Below are 23871 nucleotides of genomic sequence, written 5' to 3' on the forward strand. Positions count from 1 at the left end.
TTTGAGTTCATGACCTGTTAAGTTTGGGTTCATGACCGTGAGGTCAAGTGTCTGTTATGTATTGATGTAACAAGCGTCTCTTTTGAACTGATGTAACCAGCATCTAGTCTCGACTGGTTTTAGGCTATGTGATGTTATGTGATGTCAAGAGCTATGTGATGTCAAGAATCTTTAATCACTTTACCTGGTCAACAGCCAATCAGATAATTCCATGTCAGTCCTGTTACCCACAACCAATCAGAACTATTCCTTGTCTATATAAGCCTTCTGAGAAGCGTGTGTCTTTGTCGGATTATTACTTTTGTTGCCACTGTACCTCTGTGCATCTCTCTTTGTTTCTCGTCTAGTCAAGTTTGTTCCACGCCTCTCGATGTGAATACGTAGTTAAAATCTTATTTGTGTCTGCGCTTTGGGATCCAACCTCAGCACATAACAGTTTTGAGGTGGATGCATCAGTACCTGTCACTCCAGCTTAAACCATCAACAGCCAGCCACTCATTCTGCAAACTACTGATGTGAATGTGCTCTTCAGGGCATCAACACGTGGGAGGTGCTGCTGAGGTATTCGCTTGTATCTTCAACCGCAGTCTCTGAAAACATCCTCTATCGTTCCAGTCCCCGAGCAGGTTGTAGTGACTGAGTTGAATGATGACAATCTGGCTGCAATCATGAAGTGCTGAGAGACTTGCTGGTCTTCCACCCACCTTGGACCATCATCAGTATGCATATAAGAGCAATAATGGGGGAAGGACTTTTTGAGTAACAGACCTCAGCCAGTGCGCATGGGCACTCATCACACCTCTACTGAGCAGTGGCGCTCCACAAGGCTATGTACTAAGTCCCTTCCTTTACTATGACTGCACACGATCACATAATGTCATTATAAATGTTGACTTTTGTTTCTGTAAAAAATACAGTATATGTGCATATTTAATTGATATTGATGTTTCTAGATCCAGATGTTCAGTTTGGTGTGAAATTGAATGTACGAATGCAAATGTATATATGTAGCAAAAAAAATAATCTTATATCAGTATTGATTTAGGACTATTTTACTGTATTGGAGAATATTGAAATAAGACTGCAGCGATGATAAGCAATGCTTCAGCCGTAACCCTTTTCAATTAGCTATAGTATACCTTCTGTTTTTGTTGACATGCATTGGATCGCTCTATTTAAATTGATAACACAACAAATTAACTTCACACTCAACATCATTAAAAAACAAATAACTCGGATTTGACTTAGGAAAAAAGAGGGACGTAAAAACGCAATTGTGCATCAGCGGTGAAGGAACGTCATGAAGGGTGAAGAATTTTAAATTCGTGCCCCCGCCCTCCATCACAGAGGACCTCAAATGAACTGTAAACACCAACATTTTGGTAAATAAAGACGCTAAAGTGATTATATTTTCTGAGAGCACTCTGTAAGATTACACTTTCACAGCAACTGCTTGTGTCCTACTACGGCTGCATCATTGGGAGCGTTCTGACCGGCATCCTGATGTGATATGGGAATAGCTCGGCAGCAGAAAAAAAGGGACAGAAAAGGTACAGCTGTAAGTTCAGTAGTTGAAGTGAGAGGCTTTAATGTTTTTTTTTTTTTTTTTTTTTTTTTACAATCTGATGATGGTTTTACAATTCTCTATCAATTTCAGAAGGCAAAGAATAACGTAAAAGATACATTGTGACTAACATAACAAACTACATATTGCAGCGTAATGAAGGCACTGATGTAAACAGCTACACCTAAAATGGCATTAAATATATAACAAACAGCATCATATCTCAGACACAGACAAACTTAAAACCTAAAAATATCGTCATAAATACTCTACAGATGATTAAAACTGAAAATACAGCATCACTTTTCTGAAAGCAGAACGGTTCCATCCATCAGTGCAATGGATGGAGATGATCATGTTTAGATGGACATTTTCAGAGGAACTCTCTCCTGGTTTGTGTTTCCTGGCTGTTTGGGGTTCTGGTAGGACAGTCTCACAAACACAACAACGAGGATCATACCTATAAGGTAAAAAATTAAATAAATAAGCACAATAACAAGACCAGTGGTAATAACATATCACAATGTCATATACTGAAAGAGTATATGAGGAAAGCATACAAACAAAACAAAAATAATTGTGATGTTACCCAATGAATACTGACCTATGACTGCAAATGTGCCAAGCAGAGTGCCCACTGCAGACTGGATAGTTGGCATGCCCTGCAGCTGCTTGGCTGCCATTTTGCAGTTCCCCCTGATGTTGCAAGGACACACTGTCACTAAAAGAAGATGATAGAACGACACGGTCATCGCAACACAATAACCATTCAGGTCAAGGGCAGGCATATATAATAAATAGAATGCTTGGGATTTGATGGCCGTTCTTTACAAGTCATGTAAATATGCAGTTTTTCTACAGAAAAAAAAGTTTCTACCTGTATTTATTTTTATACAAAAGTTATGTGGAAGTGTGTGAGATCGTATTAGAGTGATGTGTTATGGCTTTGTCAGGCATTCCAAATGCATCCCTTATCTCTTTGCCAAAATTGTTAGAAGTACATGAAAAGTTGAAAAAAAAAAAAAAGGTCAGAAGACTATGTGATTGAACCCTCCTGCATCACCAGAATAGAACAAGGCTAAACTGCCACATTGTTTTGATTTCCCCCAAGTGTTCCATAACATCCAAGGCTGTTGCTAACCACTACTACCTGGTAAATTTATAAAGGTGCTCCTAGGAGGAGAGCTGCTGTCAGAGATGGTGAAGGGCACAGTGTAAACCTCGGGGGCCAGATACGGTGTGTTCAAGGAGAGGTTGGTGTGAGTATCTGAGGAGGGGAAAAAAACAAAACCAACAAAAAAATACACGTTTACTTGCATAGTCTGATGTGAATCTGTCTGCCTGCACCTCGATCACATTCACCAAAATTGTTTTACTACCTGTGCCAATACTTAGACACGGTCCCAGCAGGCGTAAAGTTTAGTCTACTTTTAGCCACCAAATTGTGCATCTCAATGGAAATGGCCTCGACAACATACTTGCAGTGCACTCGCACGTGCGCACACACGCCCAACTAAATATACACACACACACACACACATCAAAATCTCGCTGTCCGTCACTCCAGCAAACTCACTTGACGTTCACTTGCGACATAACACCCACACTCTTTTGTGGAGAGTACTGGATTGGGGCTCTTTATCTTATCTGTGAAAATCAGTTTAAAATACACGGCTGGTGTATGACGTGAGAGCAGCCCTGTAAGGAGAAGCATTTATCAAGTTGTTTGAACCTTTATCTGAGCTTCTTACACTTGCACCTTACCGTCATCCCCTTTCATGTTCAACACATTTGCCAGTCCAAACAACATAAGAGCTGTGCAACACTTTTAGAAACTGTTTACCTATTTTGTTTTTCTCCTCCGTGTGCTATTTCATATGTGGCTTGACACCATGCAGGTTTGTTTTTGTCGGCTTTTACAATGACAAAGGTTGATCACATTAAATGCATCAAATACAGAATGAGTCATGACCACTTACTGCGAGGGAAAATCAAACATAAGTGGGGCCTCATTTGCATCGACGGGCACATCGACAGAAAAACAGCAGCCATTGATGGCGAGGTACAACACTTTGCGCGCGAGTCTTCTTTTAGCCTCCGTGAGCTGGAAAGAACGCATTGATGACGCCAAAGAAATCACGCAGTTCAGCTGAAAGTTATAATTACTGCTGCAAGCTCATTCAAAAGCAGTGGTAAGAGGGGAGGGGTAGGGGGAGAGTGGACACTTGAGAGGAAAGCGGTGGAGATGTGGTAAATGGACCGATAGCCTTGTTGGCCTACCTGTATATCGCAACTATCTTTCCACCATAAAAACAATAATAATAAACTAATTTCATGCTAATATTTACACTGTGGTGACTGAGTGTGCCACCATGGAAACAACAAAGTAAACAGCTCATTCACATTCACACAAGGTGATAGCTAGCTAGCTTAGATAGCTAGCTTAGATAGCTAGGCTAGATAGCTAGCTTAGATAGCTTAGCTAGGTAGTTAGACAGACAGACAGACAGACAGACAGACAGACAGACAGACAGACAGACAGACAGACAGACAGAGAGATATGTTTAAACATACATGCAAATATGTACGAACCTATTTAAATATGTTCGAAAACAAAAGTATGTGAAAATATGTCTAAAAGTATTTCACAATCAAAACTCTTTACTGTACAATAGGCAGCTATAGCTATAAATCTGAAAAGTGCGGTGCGCATTTGTTATTTAGCCCCCCATACAACCATAAATACAATCCAGTGGAATGAATGAATGAATGAATGAATGAATGAATGAATGAATGAATGAATGAATGAATGAATCAATCAATCAGAATTGTCAGGTTTAGTTGCATTTGGTGTGAGGTGGGTCTACGGATACTACCAGTGTGGGGAATTTGACCAGCAATCATCCATTTGCAAGACAAGCCCCCACCCCCATGCCGTTACAGCAATGAAAAGTATGTGAAAAGAATATGTCTCATTCTTGAGCCAACAGACAAACAAGTTTAAGTGTAGGGAACTCAACAAGGCCAGATTACTGTTTCCTTGACTACAGATGTGTGAGTATTCAGCTCAATCTGTTATTAATCTTTCTCAATCAAGTGCTTATAATCCACATTACTGTCACCAACTATTTAAATAAAACCAAAGTAAACCGTCTTTCAATGTCACAAAATGTGCAAAGGTAAACACCCCCCTCAAAAAAAATAGCATTATCAAAACAAAAAGTGATACCTCACCATTGATGGGAGTGAGCTTCCAGTTGCGTCGTACCGTGGCGTCGCTCCTTAGCGAGAAGTTGAGTCTTCCTCCGTGCTGCGGGCCATCGCTGTCCCTCGAGGCCAGCACCAGCGCTTGGTCTTCCCAGCGAGGGGTACACAGGTACTTCCAGGAGTAGTCACCCACCAACACTGGACTGTTGTCATTCACATCCAGAATTTGCACCGTGACCAAGGTCGATGCAGATAAGGAGGCGTTTCCTTGATTTAAAAAAAAATAAAAAAAATGACATGAGTAGATTTGGAACAACTAAACACATAATTTCATCTCTTAATGGCATTAATCTGCTGTGTACTGTACACAATAATACAAATACAAGTGTGCATATCTGGTAAGGTGTACTGGTTGGGGCTGATATAAATTTACTAGGGGTGTCAAAGTTCCTTTAACGCTACTAATTTTTTATTTTTTTTTACTTATTTGGAAAGCCTGTACTGGGGGAATTCCAGTTGCAACGCAACAGACACGTCCACGTCAAAATTTAGCAGTAATAAATTTAATAATAATGCATATATTTGTGGAGACTGGGGTCAAGTGTATTTTTACAATGTTAAAAATGTGCAGAAATTCACAAATTACTTCATGTTTAAGATGAGGTAGCTCTTAATATGAAAATAAAAATGCACTGAGCTATCACCAATATCGTACAAATGCAATTATGCCATCTAGTGGCAGAAAAATTACCTCAACACAAATCAATATCACACTTGGGTTGTTGTTTTTTTTTCACAGTACAGGACGTCTTTTTAAATTTAACGAAATTTTATGAATTATGAAATTACCGTATCAATGACTAAGAGATACAGCCATATTTGTATTAGTTTAACATTTTTTTTCCACTTTTATGTTAACAAAAGTATGACAACTTAGAAAAAAATATTTTATTGTACATTTAGAACAGATATAAAATTTGTGATTAATCGTGAGTTAACTATCGAAGTCATGTTATAAATTACGATTACAAATTTATAATCGCCTGACACCTAAAATTTACATATTAAAAATTTTAATTTAGTTATTATACCTATATTGATTATGTACTAGATTAATCAATCCATTGTGGTGCAGCAATGACTAATAATGAAATCCATCTTACGTCCATCCACTGCAATGACCTCCATAGTGTATGTACTGTTCTCCTCTCTGTCCAATGCTTGCACAGTCTTCAGCTCACCCGAGTATTTCCCGATTGAAAAGTACTTCTTGGTGTCCCCCTGAAGAGAATATCTAGGGGAAAAAACTCATGCACCTCTGTGGAACTTCAATGACAATAATTTTGCCCATGAATGGTGAATATTTACCTGATTGGGTGAGAATCGGGGTCATAGCCTCGGATGGTGGCAATAACCCGCCCTGGTTCTTCACCCTCTCTGACGGTCACCTCATAATGGCTTTGAGATAGAACTGGACCTTCGTTTACGTCGTCAACATAGATCGATACGGTTGCTGTTGATGAAGGACCGTAGCGGCCTCGGACCAAAGCTACTGGGTTCTGGGCACTGAGAACCAGGATGTACTCACTCTCACGCTCGAAGTCAATAACCTGCTCAAACAGAGGGAAAACACAAACTGTAGTCCAGTTGTTCTTAATATTAACTTTTTTTTTTAAACGTAAATTGTTAATTAAGACCACTAAAGTGGATGTTAGACACTGCAAAGAGCTCATATTTTAGTCCATATTTGTTTAAAACTCAGATGAGATGCATTGATGCCAATTTTCTCATTAAATCTGGCGACTTTTTTTTCCCGTCAAAACTGACTAGCGACAAATCTAGCTACTTTTCTACGTGTTCTGGAGACTGCATATAACAGTATTTTCGATTACATTTGATATTGTAGCATTTAACAATACAGATTGATTTATATAATGTGGGTCTAGACAAAGCATTTAAGTCATGAAGTTATTTTAAAGGCGGGGTCTTCCATTTTTCCTCAGGAAAATGCACAATATAAATACAGGATGTATACCCGTGAACTCCTTCTCAATCTACACCTCTGGGCTTCTGTTAATGCGGTGGTGATTTTTTTCCTAAACCCCCACCCTCCAGCCTATATTTTGCCATTTTGTGTTTGTTTGGATTTTTTTTTTTCACTCACTCACACAAGCTTTTTGTGTGAGTTAAAAAAAAAAATCAGTGCGTGCTTGTCAAGTTGCCGCAGGAGAGACGTCATGCAGCCGACAAATTCGCCCAGCCCCCTCTGCAGACAGTGAGTGACATGCCCCCCGCCATCCCCCGCTCTGCGATTGGCTGGAGGGGTAAACAACTGTCTGTCCACAGAAATGTCCCGCTGTTGACAAAACAAACACAAAATGGCAAAATACAGGCTTAGGAAAAAATCACCACCACACATTAACAGAAGCCCAGAGGTGTAGACTGAGAATGAGTTCACGGGTATACGTTCTTATTTTATATAGTGCATTTTTCTGAGTGAAAACGGAAGACCCGCCTCTCCCATCACATTTTTCCTCTCTTCTACAGCGGCCATTACAATTATATGAAAATGAACAATTATGCAAATTATGCGATGATGTCATGTAGCGACTTTTAGGACTGCCAATCGCTACTTTCTTACTCGGGAGTTGGCAACACTGATGAGATGTCATAAGTGGGTTAAAAAAAAAACTCACTATCGTGGGCACGTAAGTGACAAAAAAGCCAAATTAGTTCTCTGGTGAGAGTTAAGTGCAGACATATCAGGCTAAGTAGGTACGGAAAAGGCCAAAAATAATTCCAGGTGCTTTAATGGCGATGTATACCAGAGTTACAAAATTGGAGGGCCGTCAAAAAGGATGTAAGTCCAGGAAGGAGAGGTAAAGAGACTCTCGGAAGGGGTGACGAGACCCAGTCGGCCCACTCGCAATCATGAACGCACACGCACTCGGAGAAGCTGTGTGAAACAAGATGTTATCAAGCAACTGCTGTCTGACATCAAGCTGCTCGCGCAGAGTGCGTCTCTGTTGCCAGGGAGAGGGAACGCAGACCTTTGGCGGGGGACGTATGGGTAACTGACTGGAAGTGACGCATCAAACTACTCATTGTGCATCAGCACATTAGAACATGTGTAACCACTGTCATTCATCTAAGCAATGCAGGTCCACAGTGGCTTTTACTTGATGTCAAAGGTATCTAAAAACGCGTAATACAGTAGACTGAATGTTTAGCAGTGTTTTTATTTTTCAAAGTCACTCCTTACTAACTAACAGATAAGTGCATTTTTGTGAGTATATTGTACAAAGAAACCCTTTATGCAGCTGTTTGCTCCATTGCCACTGTTAATGAGATGTCTTGTGTAGCTCTTTATTTATTTTATTTATGTGTATGTGGGTTCCCTTCATCTTCCTCCCAACAGTCAAAAAGCTATGTATGTTTTGGTCTGTTGCAAGTGTGAATAAGTGTGAATATAAGTGTGAATGGTTGTCTCCATGTGTCAGGTCAACCATGGCAACTGGTACACGAACAGACATTCACAATTGAAAAAAAAAAAACATTTCCACTGCAGATTTCATTATTATGAGTCATCTGAAGTGTTGTATTCATTTCCATGTCAACTGAATTATTTTTAGATTTATATTCAGCTCTCATTCTCAAAATCCGGCCCTCTGGCCTGTGCTTAACGGCCATTAGTCTCTGCACATACAATCTAATTATTCTCTCTGGCTGCGAACAGGGTGTGATTTCTAGTAATAAATGTGTCTGCCTTCCGGCAACGACCTCGCTTGGTGACGCAAAAAAATTTAACTTAATTTCGAGAGTGTGTCTTTTTTTTTTTTTTTTTTAAACTGTCTCTCTACTTGTAAGGATGCAATCAATTTTACGAAGAATATTTTCTTTCCCATCTCATTGTTAAAATGCTTACAAACTAGATATTCCAAAATCAAACAACAAATTAAATGAACATTAAGTTAAAAATGCTCACAAACAATTATATGCCAAAACCAAACAATAAATAAAAATTATCATTTAAAAAACGACAGCTATTTGATATCGCCTCTCCAAACATGAAATTAAAGTGAATAATCGGACCATATTCGATCTCCCCGAAAGTTTATCTTGAGCAAATGGCGCAAGGTTTGTTGAGAGTGAAATTCCCTCCTCGATCTGATTAAAGCAGCGAGTTGACCGACGGCATGATTGTCACCTGAAACGTAATAATTGCCGCTGGACATAAAGAGAGGAGCAACTGGTGTTTGGATAGCGTGTAGAACGTAGAAATGACAAGATAAAGAGTTTGCAACCGTAATGCACAGTATTTACCAAATAAGCTAACAAGCTTCGCTTGATTGATTACTTTTCCTTCTCTTCAGTATGGAAATGAACACATTAAATATGATAACTAACTAACTGACTGACTGACTGACAAATTTGTATCACAGTATTATGAAATTGTTAGCATACATTTTTGATACTCTTTTCACGAGAAGACTCATAAATTTAAAAAAAAAAATACATACAGCACAGGACTGGTTAGCACGTCGCCTCCCAGTTCTAAGGACTCCGGTTCGAGTCCAGGCTTCGGCCATTCCTGGGTGGAGTTTGCATGTTCTCCCCGTGCCTGCGTGGGTCTTCTCCGGGTACTCCGGTCTCCTCCCACATTCCAAAGACATGCATGACAGGTTAATTGGGTGCTCCGAATTGTCCCTAGGTGTGCTTGTGAGTGTGGATGGTTGTTCGTCTCTGTATGCCCTGCAATTGGCTGGCAACCAGTCCAGGGTTACCCCACCTACTGCCCAGAGCCAGCTGAGATAGGCGCCAGCACCCCCCGCAACCCTTGTGAGGAATAAGCGGTCAAGAAAATGGATGGATGGATGGACATATAGCACAGTATTTACCAAATAAGCTAACAGTTAGCCTAGCTTGTTTGATTACTTTTTCTTCTCTTCAATATGGAAATGAACACAACATGAAATATCATAACTAACTAACTAACTAACTAACTAACTGACAAATTTGTATTACAGTCTTCTGAAACTGTTAGCATACATATACTGATACTCTTGTCACAAGAAGACTCATAAAAGAATCAAAAATAAATTATTAATCATGATAATAATCAATTGCAAATCAATCAATGTTCAATGTCAACATGTATTGAATGAAAGAATAAAAATAAATAAAAAGTTGAAGATGATTATGCCTATTTTCCCGACTGTTTACCTTTGAAAGGACAAGTGAAACCTCATTGGTTTGCCTGTCTGTCAGCAACGAGAAGACTTCTTCCTCGTTCCCGGACTCTAAACGATAATTCACTTGCCAGCTGTCTCCTCCACGAACATCAGCATCCCCTGCCAGGACAGCTGTTACTGTGGTGCCTACTGGAGCATCCTCAGAGATGTGGAAGGGTCCATACTGCCCGGGAAGTAACAGAAAATGTATTACTGCATATCAACAGTGAGGTTTATCTGGCTAATTATTATTCACTGGCAATGTACCCAACAAAAGTTAACATGAGCTCAACCCTATGAACACTTTGGAGATTAAATTAACATTCTTTCAGGTCCAACATCAATGAGGTTGTCTTCATTTTTCTTCTGAAGGAATGGAGAAAATGCACACAGTCACTAAAATCTTGTACGAAGACGTTAGAACAACTTTGGAATCCGTGGTCTTTCTAAACAAGTGTCGGCCCACCCTGCATTGTGGCCTGTTGCCCTCCTCGTGTTGGCTAACCTTTATTAACACACCAGTTTAGAAAGCCTTTTAATCTGCCACTCACTAATGTCCTCTAGTGAAGCAGCATGCCTCTGATCTGGCTGCCCCAGCCGCAGGGTCGCTGAACCCAGCCCTGTCACCACTCACCTCCCACATCAGCCTAGTTGTCGCTGGCTTCACAAGGCCATGGAAAATGCTGCTCTGCTCAGGCGTGACCTGCTCAAGAGCATTTTCCACCTCACTGTTTGTGTGTGAGTATCTGCAGTTGGTGCATGGACTGTAGGATTGGGACTTTATGGGTAGATAGATACAGTGGGACACCAATTTATCGGTCCATGATTTTTAAAGCAGTGTTTAATTTGAAGATCTTAATGAATGATTAAAGTGGCACAGTAACACAAATCAGACATTGACAGAGACAGCACAAAGTGGAGGAAAACATTTGCTTCTGAAATTGAAATGTATTAATTTACGTGGTACTTTTAAGAGAAATGTTATTATTTTAGTTTCACATTGTTTATTTGTACATAGTTTATTTAAGCTCTATAAGTTAGGCTACATTCACACTGCAGGCAAATGCAACCCAAATTATGTCAGTGTGAACGGCTCAATCCCGATTTTTTTCATATCCGACCCGGGTTGCTTTCATGTGTGGTCCTAGATCAGATACGTATCAGAATTTTTATAGAACGGCCAAGTCGCAAATATCGACCTCTACGTCATCAAAAGTCCAATATGTGCTCCACGTGGGCGGTGGCATTGCTCGCCTCGGGAGCCGTACGTGAATCAGCAAAGTTGTTTGAGTAACAGTTGTGACTTTATAGTTGACGTTAATTTAGTCCCACTTGAAAGATGAGTCATAAAAAGTTGACATTTGTGGTGATTTTAATTTAGCTACGCAGAGGGCTCATGTATTATGCGCGGGAATGACGCGACGTCATCGGTAGGAGACGTCTGAGTGAAATGAGCTTGAAAAGGCCTCGTTTTCACCAAGTATTATTCGTACATCCTCCTGCATCTCTCCTAGATAAGAGATGGTAAAAATATGAGCCCCAATGACGGAATTATAAAAGTCAATGGTTGGAACATATATATTTACTTCCGTAAACATAGCGGTGTGAGTGACGTCGTCTCTTCTTCTGCGCGTGCGGTTCACTTTGCAGATGCATAATGGTTCACACAGTAGCCTTAGAAAATGTGTCGCACCCATTTTGGATAACACGCTTTTTCAGAACCCGTACCCAATAGGGTTGCAGGCGGGGTCAAAAGTTATGTTTTACATATGCTGAGCGCCTCCAGAAAATGGATGGCTGGCCGCAAATGGTAAAACCTGCTAAAAGCGCTAAAATAAATTATTTCTAACCTTCAAGCATATTCTTTCATGGCTCCTAATGCGTGCACGGGCTGTCAGAGTGACTCCAGACTGACAAAGAAAAGCAGAATGACTTAACACAGCGTGATGGCTCTCCCACGCATCACTCAACCGTCATGACTTTTCTTTTTTTCTGTTAGATGGCACATGTGGGCGGGAGTGTGTGGGCTCTGTCTAACGGCCTCTGGTCCAGCCGTCATCAATAACATCTATGCAGGGTCACAGCCGGAGCCTACTGTATATCTTTGCTGAGATTGGATGACAAGCTAAGCAAGTTGAAGAAAGGGATTGTTAGTTTTGATTCAGATTCTGAAATAACTGATGTCATTTTCAGCATAGTAGTGCTCTGCTGCGGGATGGTGGGCTGCTCTAAAAATACACCAGTGGAAACTTTCTCTGCAAAGGAAGCTAATGTGATTAAACTGTAAGAGCATTGTCTACATGGAATACAAAGAAGAGAATAAAACTCAGATAACACGTTGCCATCTCCATGAGCCTTGGATTAGAGGGCATGCTTTATTTAGTCCCCCGCCAGGAAAATTAAATCAGTGAGTTGGAGAGTCATGGTCAGCAGGCATATAGCCGTTCATATTGGTCAGGTTTTTCGTTCTGTTTACTTCTACTGATGAACATTTTCATCGCAGGCAGTTCTGTCTTACCTCATGTTGGGAAAAGACTGGTGGGTTGTTGTTCTCGTCTTGCACTGTCACCACCACAGTACACGAACTGTTCAGACCTGCCAGGGACATCGTTACACCTTTTATTGGTGACTCAGGGTCAGGCCAGAATGCCAATAAAAGATGAGGAAGGAACAGCAAGTACCTCATCTTGCCTCCATCTCATCCTCATGCATGACTCACGCAGCAGATGTTTATACTTCCTGTTTATTGGCCAATCTTTAAGTGTGAACTAGGCTACCGCTGTTGTTGAAGCACTGTGATGGGACTTAATATTTGATATATTTTTCTTTCCCCAATCACTAAAATGTTAACTTATCAACACAAACACAGTATACAGTATTTATTTACGGCCTTTTATTTTTAGGATAATGACATGTTCTATGAAAAATGGAGCCGTCAAAACTAAGGTAAGAGAGCGTGTAATAAATAATAACTATTCCGTCACCTTTTGCATCTTCAGCAGTGATGGTGAGCGTGTACTGTGGTGCTGTTCCCTCCATGCTGTCTGCTTGGACCGAGATGACACCCGAGTCCCGGTCCACTCTGAAGAGAGCGCGGGGGCTCTCCGGGATTTGGCCAACCAAGCGGTAGAAGATTCGCACATTGTCCGTCTTGGGATCGTCATTGTCAGCTGCTTGAACTGTCAAGATCTCCGTTCCTGGGGATAAAGTCAAAATATGCGCCAGTCAGTTTTAAGTCTCTGGTCTGTGCAACAGGATTGGGAGCTTAATTTTTCCTTGAAATAATAAAGGCAAATGCCAAAAAAGCTTTTATCACAGGACCTCATGTGTCACAACCCTGTGTGTGTTTTTTAGAAGGTTTATATGCAATGGATGACCAAAGTTTTTTTTTTTTTTTTATGTACTGTGCCTTTCTCTTATCCATGTTTAAAGAATATCTTTTAAATAAAAAAAAATTAAAAAGTTTGCTGATAATTCGTCAAATTAGTAAATTATTGCTAGAAATCGTACAATTATTCAAACATGTATTGCTTAAAAAAAAGCTGTCTTTTGTCTTTTTTTAGAATACCGTACAGCTCCATCACCTATCGTAGTGACACTATATTGCAGATTTTTCTTTAAAACATACATTTCTGGAGCTGAAATATGTTTACAATGTTGTAAAAAAAAAAAAAAAAAAAAAGACATTAAAGTGCCAATCTGTTGACAGTCTCAATGATTTTTATATTATTGTATAGCAAAGAGTAGTGCTCACCCACCTCGAGAAGCCAGTTCCTTGACCACAGTGTGGTACTGAGCCTGTGGAAATGTTGGTCTGTTGTCATTGGCGTCACCCACCATGACTCTTAACTCCACCGGCTTGGCGATCTCTCGGCCATCTGGACGTTCCACCACAATGCTGATGAGGAACTGACTCAAGCAAAGAGAAGAATTCGTTGCAATATTTAAGCTCTTGATGAATAGTTACTTTAGACAAACATGATACGGCTGATTTAAGATTAAAGTGGAAGTCAACCAAAAAAAATTTTTTGGCAATATATTCTATGCAGCCCCACTGGTCTAAATATGTTATTATGGTTAATATTGCGTTAGTGGATGATGAGTTAAGCAGCAAAATGCAGCCGTTTTTTTTTTATTCATCTCAGGGGGAAGCCATTTTGCCATATGCTGTCGACTGAAGATGACATCAGTGTTGTTCAGGTCTCAGGTAACAACCAATCACAGCGCAGCTTCAGAAAACACATGAGCTCTGATTGATTGTTGCCAGCTCTGAGCAACATTGATGTCTTCTTCAGTTGACAGCAAGTGGCAAAATGGCCGCCTTCTGATAATAATAAAAATGGCTGGATTTTGTTTCATAACTGTTATTCCACAAATGTATTTTTTTTTGTAATTTAGACCAGTGGAGCTGCATAGACAGAAAGAAAGAAAGAAAGAAAGAAAGAAAGAAAGAAAGAAAGAAAGAAAGAAAGAAAGAAAGAAAACAAAAAAGAAAGAAAGAAAGAAAGAAAGAAAGAAAGAAAGAAAGAAAGAAAGAAAGAAAGAAAGAAAGAAAGAAAGAAAGAAAGAAAGAAAATGGTTTCACTTCCGCTTTAATTAAAAGTGAAAAGATTCTTGAAAGTAACATACTTCAAGTAAAGATTCCAATACAGCCGCTTTGGTGCTCTTTGACACAACATTACCACCACACGTAAACAGAGGCTTGTGGCTACATTAGTGTTTACATCTTTTAAACATTAATTGCACAGCAGGTCCAGGAGATGTTTAGCTTGCAAGTTGACAGACCTGGTCTTGGGTTTCTCTGTCCAGAGGTGCGTTGAGATAAATGACTCCTTCTCTACTGATGGTGAAGAGCATCTCTGGAAACTCCCCCTCGAGACTGTATTCGGCTTGACTTCCACTCCATTTCACCTTGATAAACATGCACATGGGCACTCATCGTGAAGTGTAATCAATTTAACAAATTATGTTGTGCAACTTTGAAAACTACACAGCACTTTAGGATTGGACCTCGCTTTGCGTGTGTTATAAAAAGTGAGTATTTATTATCAACTCTTAGAGCAATTCAAGAGGCTCTGTATGCGGAAAGCTAAGCCACCCGTTGTTTACATGATAAGGAGCCAGCTGATGATGTGAAACAGAGAGCGTAGCCAAAACTAACTATGCGGACTGAAGGGGATTTTCCGCTCTTCTTTACAGGCCTTGTGCTTTGCGGCGTGGCGGAAAGGGCCTCAGACGCAGTCCAGCAGCACCCAACAAGGAGCGGAGGCTAGTGCAGCCAAAACACATACACAACACACGTGTATCTCCTCAAGTCACCGTCACGCTTGTCTCTGTAGACGAGTGGCCAAATGCTTTTGTATACATATCAAAACATTACCCAGCTGGCCGCCTTTTAGTGTTAGCGTGTTTCTGGACCTTGTGACACTAAAGAGTCTGTATTATTGTTTGAAGGGTTCCTCCTGTCTCCCATAGATAGTGTGTGTTTGGGTTGCATCATTTCATGCAGAAAATGCCCAAACATGAAACATACCGTTAGAGAGGTAAGCAAATCTTTTTTTTTTTTTTTTTTTTTTCTTTTTTTTTTGTTAATTATGAATCAGACTGAAAGGTCAGTCATTAGATGAAAATAATTTACAGACATAGGGATGAGGTTTTACTTTATAGCAGCTGAATTAAGATGATTTCAACAAATGGAAAAAAAAGATATTAATTTGTGCAAATAAGTAAGTAAAAATCAAACTCAATAAAGCACCAATAAAATCTAAATAATTATTTCTATTAACCATTTTGCTGTGTGCTTTGAACAAGTAATTATTACAAGAGACAGGGCAAATATTTGAGCTAAAAAAATTAAAACAGCAATATTATTATCACTGACGGAGCTAAAATGTTGATATTACACATAATTCCAATGGGCATAAAGATGTTCCTACTTGGTCTAAACCAAAATATACCAACATTTCTACTTTGTTATTTAGTCTGCTAAAATGAGTCTGAAACAACTGCATTTTACATTTTATGTTATATAATATGAGCCATTCCCAAGAGCCACTTTAGTAATGCCATTCATATTTCAGATACAAAAAAAAAACAACTTTGATGCAACTAGCGTCAGCTGCACATGGATATGAATATGATTTGGGATTTAATCCGAGTTTAAGTGCCAATGACAAATGTCGAGAGGCGCACATCAATTTTGCTGCCCAAAAAAATTACAGTGAAAGTGATATGATGTAGTAAAGAGCCTTGACTGAACCATTCACAGAGAGTGACACTTCTCTTCCACTCCAAAGTCTCACTAGATTGCATTACTAAATCCAAGTGCCTTGACTGATTGCTTTCCACAATCACACATTTTAGGCAGGAAATTAGACGTTTGTAAATAACAACAATGAAATAAGTCATTACAAGCCTGAATATAGATTTCTATTTCAGTTGAAAAAAACATAATGTACAATACATACGGTACTGTATATACTTTACAGCCACTTTCCTTGTTCACCTAAAGAGGGAACATTATGCTGCTATTAACGCTGATGACGGGCAAACTAAATGAAACATGCAATTATTTGTGGCTGTGACAATCAAACATGCCTACACTTGCGATCCACACTTTGAGTGGGTGGACGGGACTGTAATACAGGAGAGATGAGAGGCGAGTGTGGGCGTGGTGACAGAAAGCAGGAGGAGGAAGGGGGCTGTTGTGATGTTCACTACCTGCTGGGCTCCCTGACTCACATTCAAGTCATATGATTCAAAACCAGGAGCAATATCGGAAGAGGTTTCTTTTTCCACCCTTGACTCAATCGAATGACTTATTTCTTTCACAAATGATTATCAAAGGTCTTGTGAGATATTTATACTGTATAGTGTACACTTTCAACAATGGTTGGGTCAAAAATAACCCAATTTGGTTTTACCGTTCCACGACTTGGGTCAATTTGTCCCAACTTTCTGGTTTGTTTTGTACAAAACGTAAAAAAGTTTTTGCCTTTTTTTTAATTTATTTTTTTATTTTTTTTTTATTCACAAGAAGAAACATGCAAAATGACCCAATTTTTGTGGAGTTGTTTTGTGCAAAAAACAAAAATACGTTTATTTCTGTTTTTAGCGTGAAGCCACTCTCTAAAAATATTTGGGTAAAACATAACCCAGTATGGGTCAAAAAGGTACTGACCACCCAAAATACAATAATATGTTCTATGCAGGGCGGCACGGTAGTCGAGTGGTTAGCACGTCCGCTTCCCAGTTCTGAGGTCTCCGGTTCGAGTCCAGGCTCGGACCTTCCTGGGTGGAGTTTGCATGTTCTCCCCGTGCCCGCGTGGGTCTTCTCCGGGTACTCCGGTCTCCTCCCACACTCCAAAGACATGCATGGCAGGTTAATTGGGCGCTCCGAATTGTCCCTAGGTGTGCGTGTGAGTGTGGATGGTTGTTCGTCTCTGTGTGCCCTGCGATTGGTTGGCAACCAGTCCAGGGTGTCCCCTGCCTACTGCCCAGAGCCAGCTGAGATAGGCGCCAGCAGCCCCCGCGACCCTTGTGAGGAATAAGCGGTCAAGAAAATGGATGGATGGATGTTCTATGCAGCCCGACTAGCCTCAAAATGGCATTTGCGGAACATGAATTAAGCAGCAAAATCCGCTTGTTGTTATCCATCTCAGGGGGTGGCCATTTTGTCACCTGCTGTCGACTGCAAATGACATAGTTACTCGGGGCTAAGGTAACGACCAATCACGGCTCAGCTTGCGAACGTCACATGACCACACTCAGAAAGCAGGTGAGCCGTGACTAGTTATTAACTGAGCCTTGGGCAACTGTGATGTCATTTTGGGTCGATATCAAGTGGCAAAATGGCTGCCTCCAGGGATTCAGGTAATTTTGATTGATGGAGATTTTGCTGCCTAATTAGTGTTCCACAAACGCAATATTAATTAGAATGCTATGCTTAGTCTAGTAGGGGTGCATAAAACATATTTTACTAGAGGAATGTTTTGGGTTGACTTCCCCTATAACTTATTTTTATATTTTTTTTAATTTAGTACAATACGATCCAATTTTGGGGGGTAGTTTTGTACAGAACAACCCAGTGTTTCAGGTTATGTGGGTTATTCATTTTGACTATATTTTTGTGTTGAACATTTATCCCCGGAAGTTGGGTCAGTCCCTTACTGACGCATATTTGGTTATTTTTGACACAATTGTTTTTAGAGTGTAGTTTGTGGTCCAGTCAGATACATAAAACTCAAAGCTGTAAACTTGGAGAATATAATTTGGAACCTTGAATTTCATTGAAACAATGCTGTATTGATTTTCACAACATACAGAAAAGTAGCCATCACATATGCTGACATGTAAGGAGAAATTAATTTTGAATATGTAAGCAAACAAAACAAAACAAAACCCAACTGTGGTAGGCAAGTGGTGAAGGGGGAAAGTGAATGATTATTGTGAGTTCAAGTGACTCAGTCAGGATGTAGCCTGAAAAGATCCATGGCATTTAAATAGCATCAATAATTCAGAATTTGGTCTTTCAGCAAGAAGCTGAGAGGCCCTAAAAACAGCAACCGGCAATGTGATGCCACTCTACATCATACCGGTTATTGACAGTTGAGTTCATTGTAATATGATATAGATGCAACTGCACAAACTCTGTATTGTGGAACACTTTCTGTGGTGGAACGGAATATAAAAATAGCTTGAATGTTGCAGTGTTGGAGTGTTTTGTTTTGTTATTGCCATTGTCAGTCTGCCAGATTATAAGAGGACGAGGGTATTTGGGCGGTTTTACCTGGGAGATGGCGATGGGATACGGGCCCGGGAGGTTCTCCTGCAATCGTACGGGATCAGGCGATGCCCAAGTATTGCCTGTCACCTCAACGGTGACGATGCCAGTGGTGAAGAAAGCGTTTGATTTCCCAGCCATGTCCTTAACCATCACTGATAGTTTATATCTGCCGCACATCTCAGGGTCCAGTGTTGAAGCTCCTGGTAATGATGGGAAGATTCTACTTTCAATTAATCGAGTATTTAGTTTAAAACTTCATTTGATTGAAAGATGGTGGAGTGGTTAAGAATGTGGGATGTGAATGAAGTTGGCGGTTCAATCAATGGATGAGATGGCAGCTGATGTCACCAATTACTTGTATGGAAATTTAAATGCCTTGCTCATTGACAGTAAATCATAATCTTACTTTGGCTATTTTGTTGTAAGTGTCATTGAAAATGTATATTGTTTATGGTTCAGGCGTACAATATCGGATAATGACATTTGCCAGCTTGTAAAGGACTGACCGTCCTCAGTGAGAGAAACCTCGCCAGTGATGGAATCGATGAAGAACATCTGAGGGGAGGGGATTCTGGGTGTCTGCTCCATGAGGCGGAAACGCAGCTCAGCGTGGGCAGTGTTGCGGTCATCACGATCGAGCGCCTCCACCTGCATGAAGGGTATCCCTGAGACACACACATGTGGCGGGTGCAATGTCAAAAGAGATTTGCGTCAGTACTGCAGTCCTCTTTACACGAACAGCAAACTTGATGCTAAGCATGAATGAATCGTATATGATCACATTAGAAAGCATCAAGTGACTTACGCAGGATGTCAAGTAAGTACAATAGTGAGAGGTGAGGTATTACATTACAGTGAATTAAATTCACATTAGGCAGGATTAAACAAAAATTACAGAACCAAAAACTATTAAATTCAATTTTGAGAAGTCTTTACAAAGATGTTAAGCAGTTTATTGTCTGCTTGGATTTGGGCCAATACAACATATCCTGCCAAATGCTGCTGTGCTAAAAAAAAAAAAAAAAAAAAAAAAAACATAAATGTGAGTCTGACTGTTGTTCCCAATTTCTCATGTGGATTTATTTTATTGACTTGTGTGGAACTGTATTGCTGAGCCCTGGAGTATCCAAACTTTTCCCTCCAAGGGCATTAAATTATTATTATTATTATTATTATTATTATTATTATTATTATTATTATTATTATTATTATTATTATTATTATTATGTATAAAACAGTAAAATAATGGCAAGGCAAGGAAGCTTATTTACATAGTGTATATAATACACAGTGTACTGCTTCAGATAGTTAAAATACAACATTCAAAGGCATTTACCAGCAAAAGAATAAAAAATAAAAAAAGTGAAAAAAATAAGACATTTAAAAGCAACGTAATTAAATAAAAAATAGTTTGCTATAACTACTAAAAGAATGTACAAGGCAAGAACAACATTTTGGAAAAATTGGTTGCAGAGATGCTTTTAAAGACCTTAATCAGCATTTTTAATCTAGATTAAAAGCATTTTGGTACTAACTTCAGTTTTTTCTCATCTAATTCCATTTGAGTGCAGCATAACAGCTAATTGCTGATTCACCATGTTACCGATCAATCAACAACCAAGTCTACATTCTTTGTGTAATGTTTTTATTTTGGAAAACTGCTACGTCAAGGCTTTCTGTTAAATGTGATGAGGCAAGTAATTTCATTTTTTTCTGAAAATCGGAGTTCTGTTATTTTAGCTGTAAATTTGTGTCTTAGCATACCGAGAAAAGTTTAATCGTCGTAGACCCCATTACAAATTATTTTTCAACAGCTACACTTCTAGCACATTTTTTATAGCATTGCAGGCCATGCCAAATGTTATTTTGAGCATATGCAGTGGACTACTAAAAAAAAAAAAAAAAAAGAACAGCGGACTGCAAATGGCCCCCGAGCCGTAGTTTCTCTTTTTCTTCTTGATGATGAACTCAAACAATTTCAATCAAGCCTTGGCAGAGGTATGCACTCTAATTAGTGCCATTCCAATTGAAGTGCGTCCTCAGTCAATCAGCCACATGCCGTACGTCATACCTGCGTAAATGAGACATTTAAATAGCATATTCAAAGCCTTGTGGGCGGGGCTCTCCTACCTTTAAGAAGGCCCAGCTGCACGCTGCCCCTCATGCTCTCTTGAATGAAAGCGGGCACGTTGTCGTTCTTGTCGATGACGCACACGTCGACCGTGAAGCTCTGGCGCTGCCCTGACATTCTGAAGGACACCTTGGAAGACCCAGAAAAGGAACCGGTGACTTTCATCCTGCATGTTTTGTTAAGACCTTCATCGCACACGCCATGTTCAACACAGTCACAAGAATCCTCTGAGGGAAACAATAAAGACACCATGGACCACAATAAAAATCTGTAAAGTCTCTTATTATTCACCTTCAATCCTATTCTTACATTTCCATGGAAACGGACTGCTTTTTATTACACAGCATTATGTTTTTAAACTGAAGTAAATTGCGTAATTTAAGAAACACTGCTACATAATGCCTAAATACCTGCAGAGAGTAGGATGGCTGCTTCTCCCGGTCCAGTGGTTTTAGAGCATAAAGAAACTGAGAGTCCACTCCAAATATGCCTTCATCATCTCCTGTTACCGCCAAGTCACTGTAATTGCCTGAAAGACTGTGAAGCTGAGGAGCACACAATGTTAGTCTGAAAAGCAAACAATCAAAACTCAAACTGTAAACTGAAAATGTTTCATCCTCCGGATGCTGTCATTCACCATCATCACATATTTAAAACAAGCAGAATGCAAAATATGATGCTCTCTACTGAACCCAAAGAGATCAATTTGTTTGCAGCTTTGCTAGATCATTCATGATGATGAAAAATATATTTTCGTTGTCCATAAATGAGAAGTAAAGTACAGCACTATCGAGTGCGCAAACCGCATTCAGCAACATTTAAACACGACCCAATTATTAGGCCTGTTCTATTTATAGAAACCTAAGTGGGGTCATTATTTGAGAAGTTAATAACACGAATTCTTTCCACAAAGCGTGACCGTGTGTCGATGCGAGATGACGTGATGACACCAAGTAAACAAATCGCACACAATGCAGGGGCCGTTTGAGTGCCGACTGCCCACCGGACTAGCTGGACTGAATGAAAAAGCTCAGTGTGAATTCTTCAAAGCAATATCAAGCCGGGTGATGATGGCAGCATGCGCACTAATCTTCAACCTTGAGTGCGGAGTGAGACATAAAGAGACAGATGCTTTTGTGCCTTCCTATAGACCATTTGATTGGTTAAAAGGCATGTAATGTTCGGGAGAAAAAGATATGCTTCTACTATTGGATAGATGGATTTCATTCTGTGAAAAAGGTCGCAGTGTTTTTTTTGTTTTTTTTCTATTGCTGTCTTTGACGCTGATGTGGTCTATATGTGCATTCGCCAGCCTCAGTCTATGTACTGTATACCTGATTGAATCAGATTCAATTTAATAGTTCTATATTTAGTTCTATATATCAACTAGTGCTGTCAAAGTTAAAGCGTTAACTAATTAATTAACCACCAAAAACTTAAGGCATTAATGATTAATTAATCACACTATTAATTTTGACCGCAGATCCTTTAGCTGACAGCGGATGGTGACGTTAAAGGTAGCACAGGTTGTGTTTCAGCAATAAACATAACTACATGCATTAAAGTAAAGCATTTAATAAATGTTTGCATTTGACATTCAGAACATTTGTTCATGTCAAACTATTGGCGTCATTCATTTTCCATTTTAAATTCTGCAAGTAATCGACTGATTAGAAAAAGAGGATGAGCGTGTGCAATGGATCAAAATTTTTGAAGACGTCATAACATTAAATGTCTAAAAATTTAACACATAATAGGTGCTATTTAAATTTGGCGGGCCAAAAAAATTGATTAAAAAAAGCCTTGTTAATCAAAGTTCTAAGATGTGATTAATCTGATTTAAAAATGTAATCGTTTGACAGCTCAAATATATATATATATATATATATATATATATATATATATATATATATATATATATATATATATATATATATATATATATATATATATATATATATATATATATATATATATATGGTACTGTATTACATTGAGTTATGAAGTCTTCCCCTTTTCATTATTAACAATATAGTGCATATAACATCCAAGTTTTATTGAGAATCTTTACTTAATATGCAGCAAAGGGTTTTAATCGTCAGAAAACAATACATTTTTAATAGTAATGTTCCTAGTAACATTCCCTTGATTTGTGACTAAATTTTATGGTAAAATCCCTGTGTGTGTGTATATATATATATATATGTGACCGTGTGTATATATGTATAGTCATTATGACAATGGTCTTACCTTGGATAAATACCACGGGAAAATGCCATCATAGTTCTCTGGAACGCCTATTTTAACGTTTGCTCCTAAGCAAGATGCAAATATGTTTATCAGCACCTGGAAAGCAACCACATAGCAATGTTTTTCACATCACCTTCCCTATTACATGTGGCAAAAATGTTTCAATCGATTAAAATGTAAGGATCTTACTGTGACTGCCAAAACACGTGTTGGCCCAGCCCGACAATCAGCCATGACTGCCTGCAAATGTCAAAACATGCACAACCCATGTGGCTTCAGACCGGAATCAACAGATTGTTCTTGTTACTGAATCACAAGCATGATATTGTTTTGTCATTGCAATGTGTAACCTATCAAAAGTTCAAGCGACACTTCAATAACAACAACAACAAAAAATACAGTATGAAAAGATAGTAAAGACAATCTTTAAAAACAATGTTTTGTTGACTCCTACCTCCTTCAAATGATGTGTTCCCTTTGAGAGGTGTGAGCAGAGTTTAAATTGGCTGGAAAAAGTCTCCTTCTTCTACTCCCTCGGTGGATTAATGGTTAACGCAATCAAATATCCACGCTTAACTACCATGTTTCCTTCCCGTGAAACCAAAGCCAGAGTAGCACCATTCTGCTGATCACCTCAAATGAATATTCAAACAACTTCACTGAACCGAAACATTTTTTATCTCACCAAAGGAAAAACAAGAGA

At 39.3% G+C, this 23871-nt stretch overlaps 1 protein-coding gene across 2 annotated transcripts; it reads right to left on the bottom strand.

Annotated features, from left to right (window-relative positions):
• Positions 1-1613: 1613 nt before the first annotated feature.
• Positions 1614-23863, bottom strand: cdh16 (cadherin 16, KSP-cadherin). 2 transcript variants are annotated; one of them, XM_077519487.1, is made up of 17 exons: positions 23358-23863; positions 23169-23264; positions 21329-21463; positions 20918-21047; positions 19294-19452; positions 18791-18987; positions 14788-14913; positions 13761-13911; positions 12987-13199; positions 12521-12597; positions 9995-10186; positions 6140-6381; positions 5935-6065; positions 4799-5038; positions 2715-2831; positions 2169-2285; positions 1614-2024 (listed from the first exon to the last, which is right to left on the bottom strand). In XM_077519487.1, exons 1-17 carry the CDS (start codon positions 23400-23402, stop codon positions 1924-1926), a joined length of 2469 nt encoding a protein of 822 aa, XP_077375613.1. In that variant the 5' UTR covers positions 23403-23863; the 3' UTR covers positions 1614-1923. The 2 variants fall into 2 exon arrangements, with proteins under 2 accessions (XP_077375613.1, XP_077375612.1); XM_077519486.1 differs by having other exon boundaries at positions 2712-2831; positions 23358-23761.
• Between the last annotated feature and the right edge of the window lie 8 nt (positions 23864-23871).

Source organism: Festucalex cinctus, chromosome 4 (assembly GCF_051991245.1).
Source record: "Festucalex cinctus isolate MCC-2025b chromosome 4, RoL_Fcin_1.0, whole genome shotgun sequence".
NCBI lineage: Eukaryota > Metazoa > Chordata > Actinopteri > Syngnathiformes > Syngnathidae > Festucalex > Festucalex cinctus.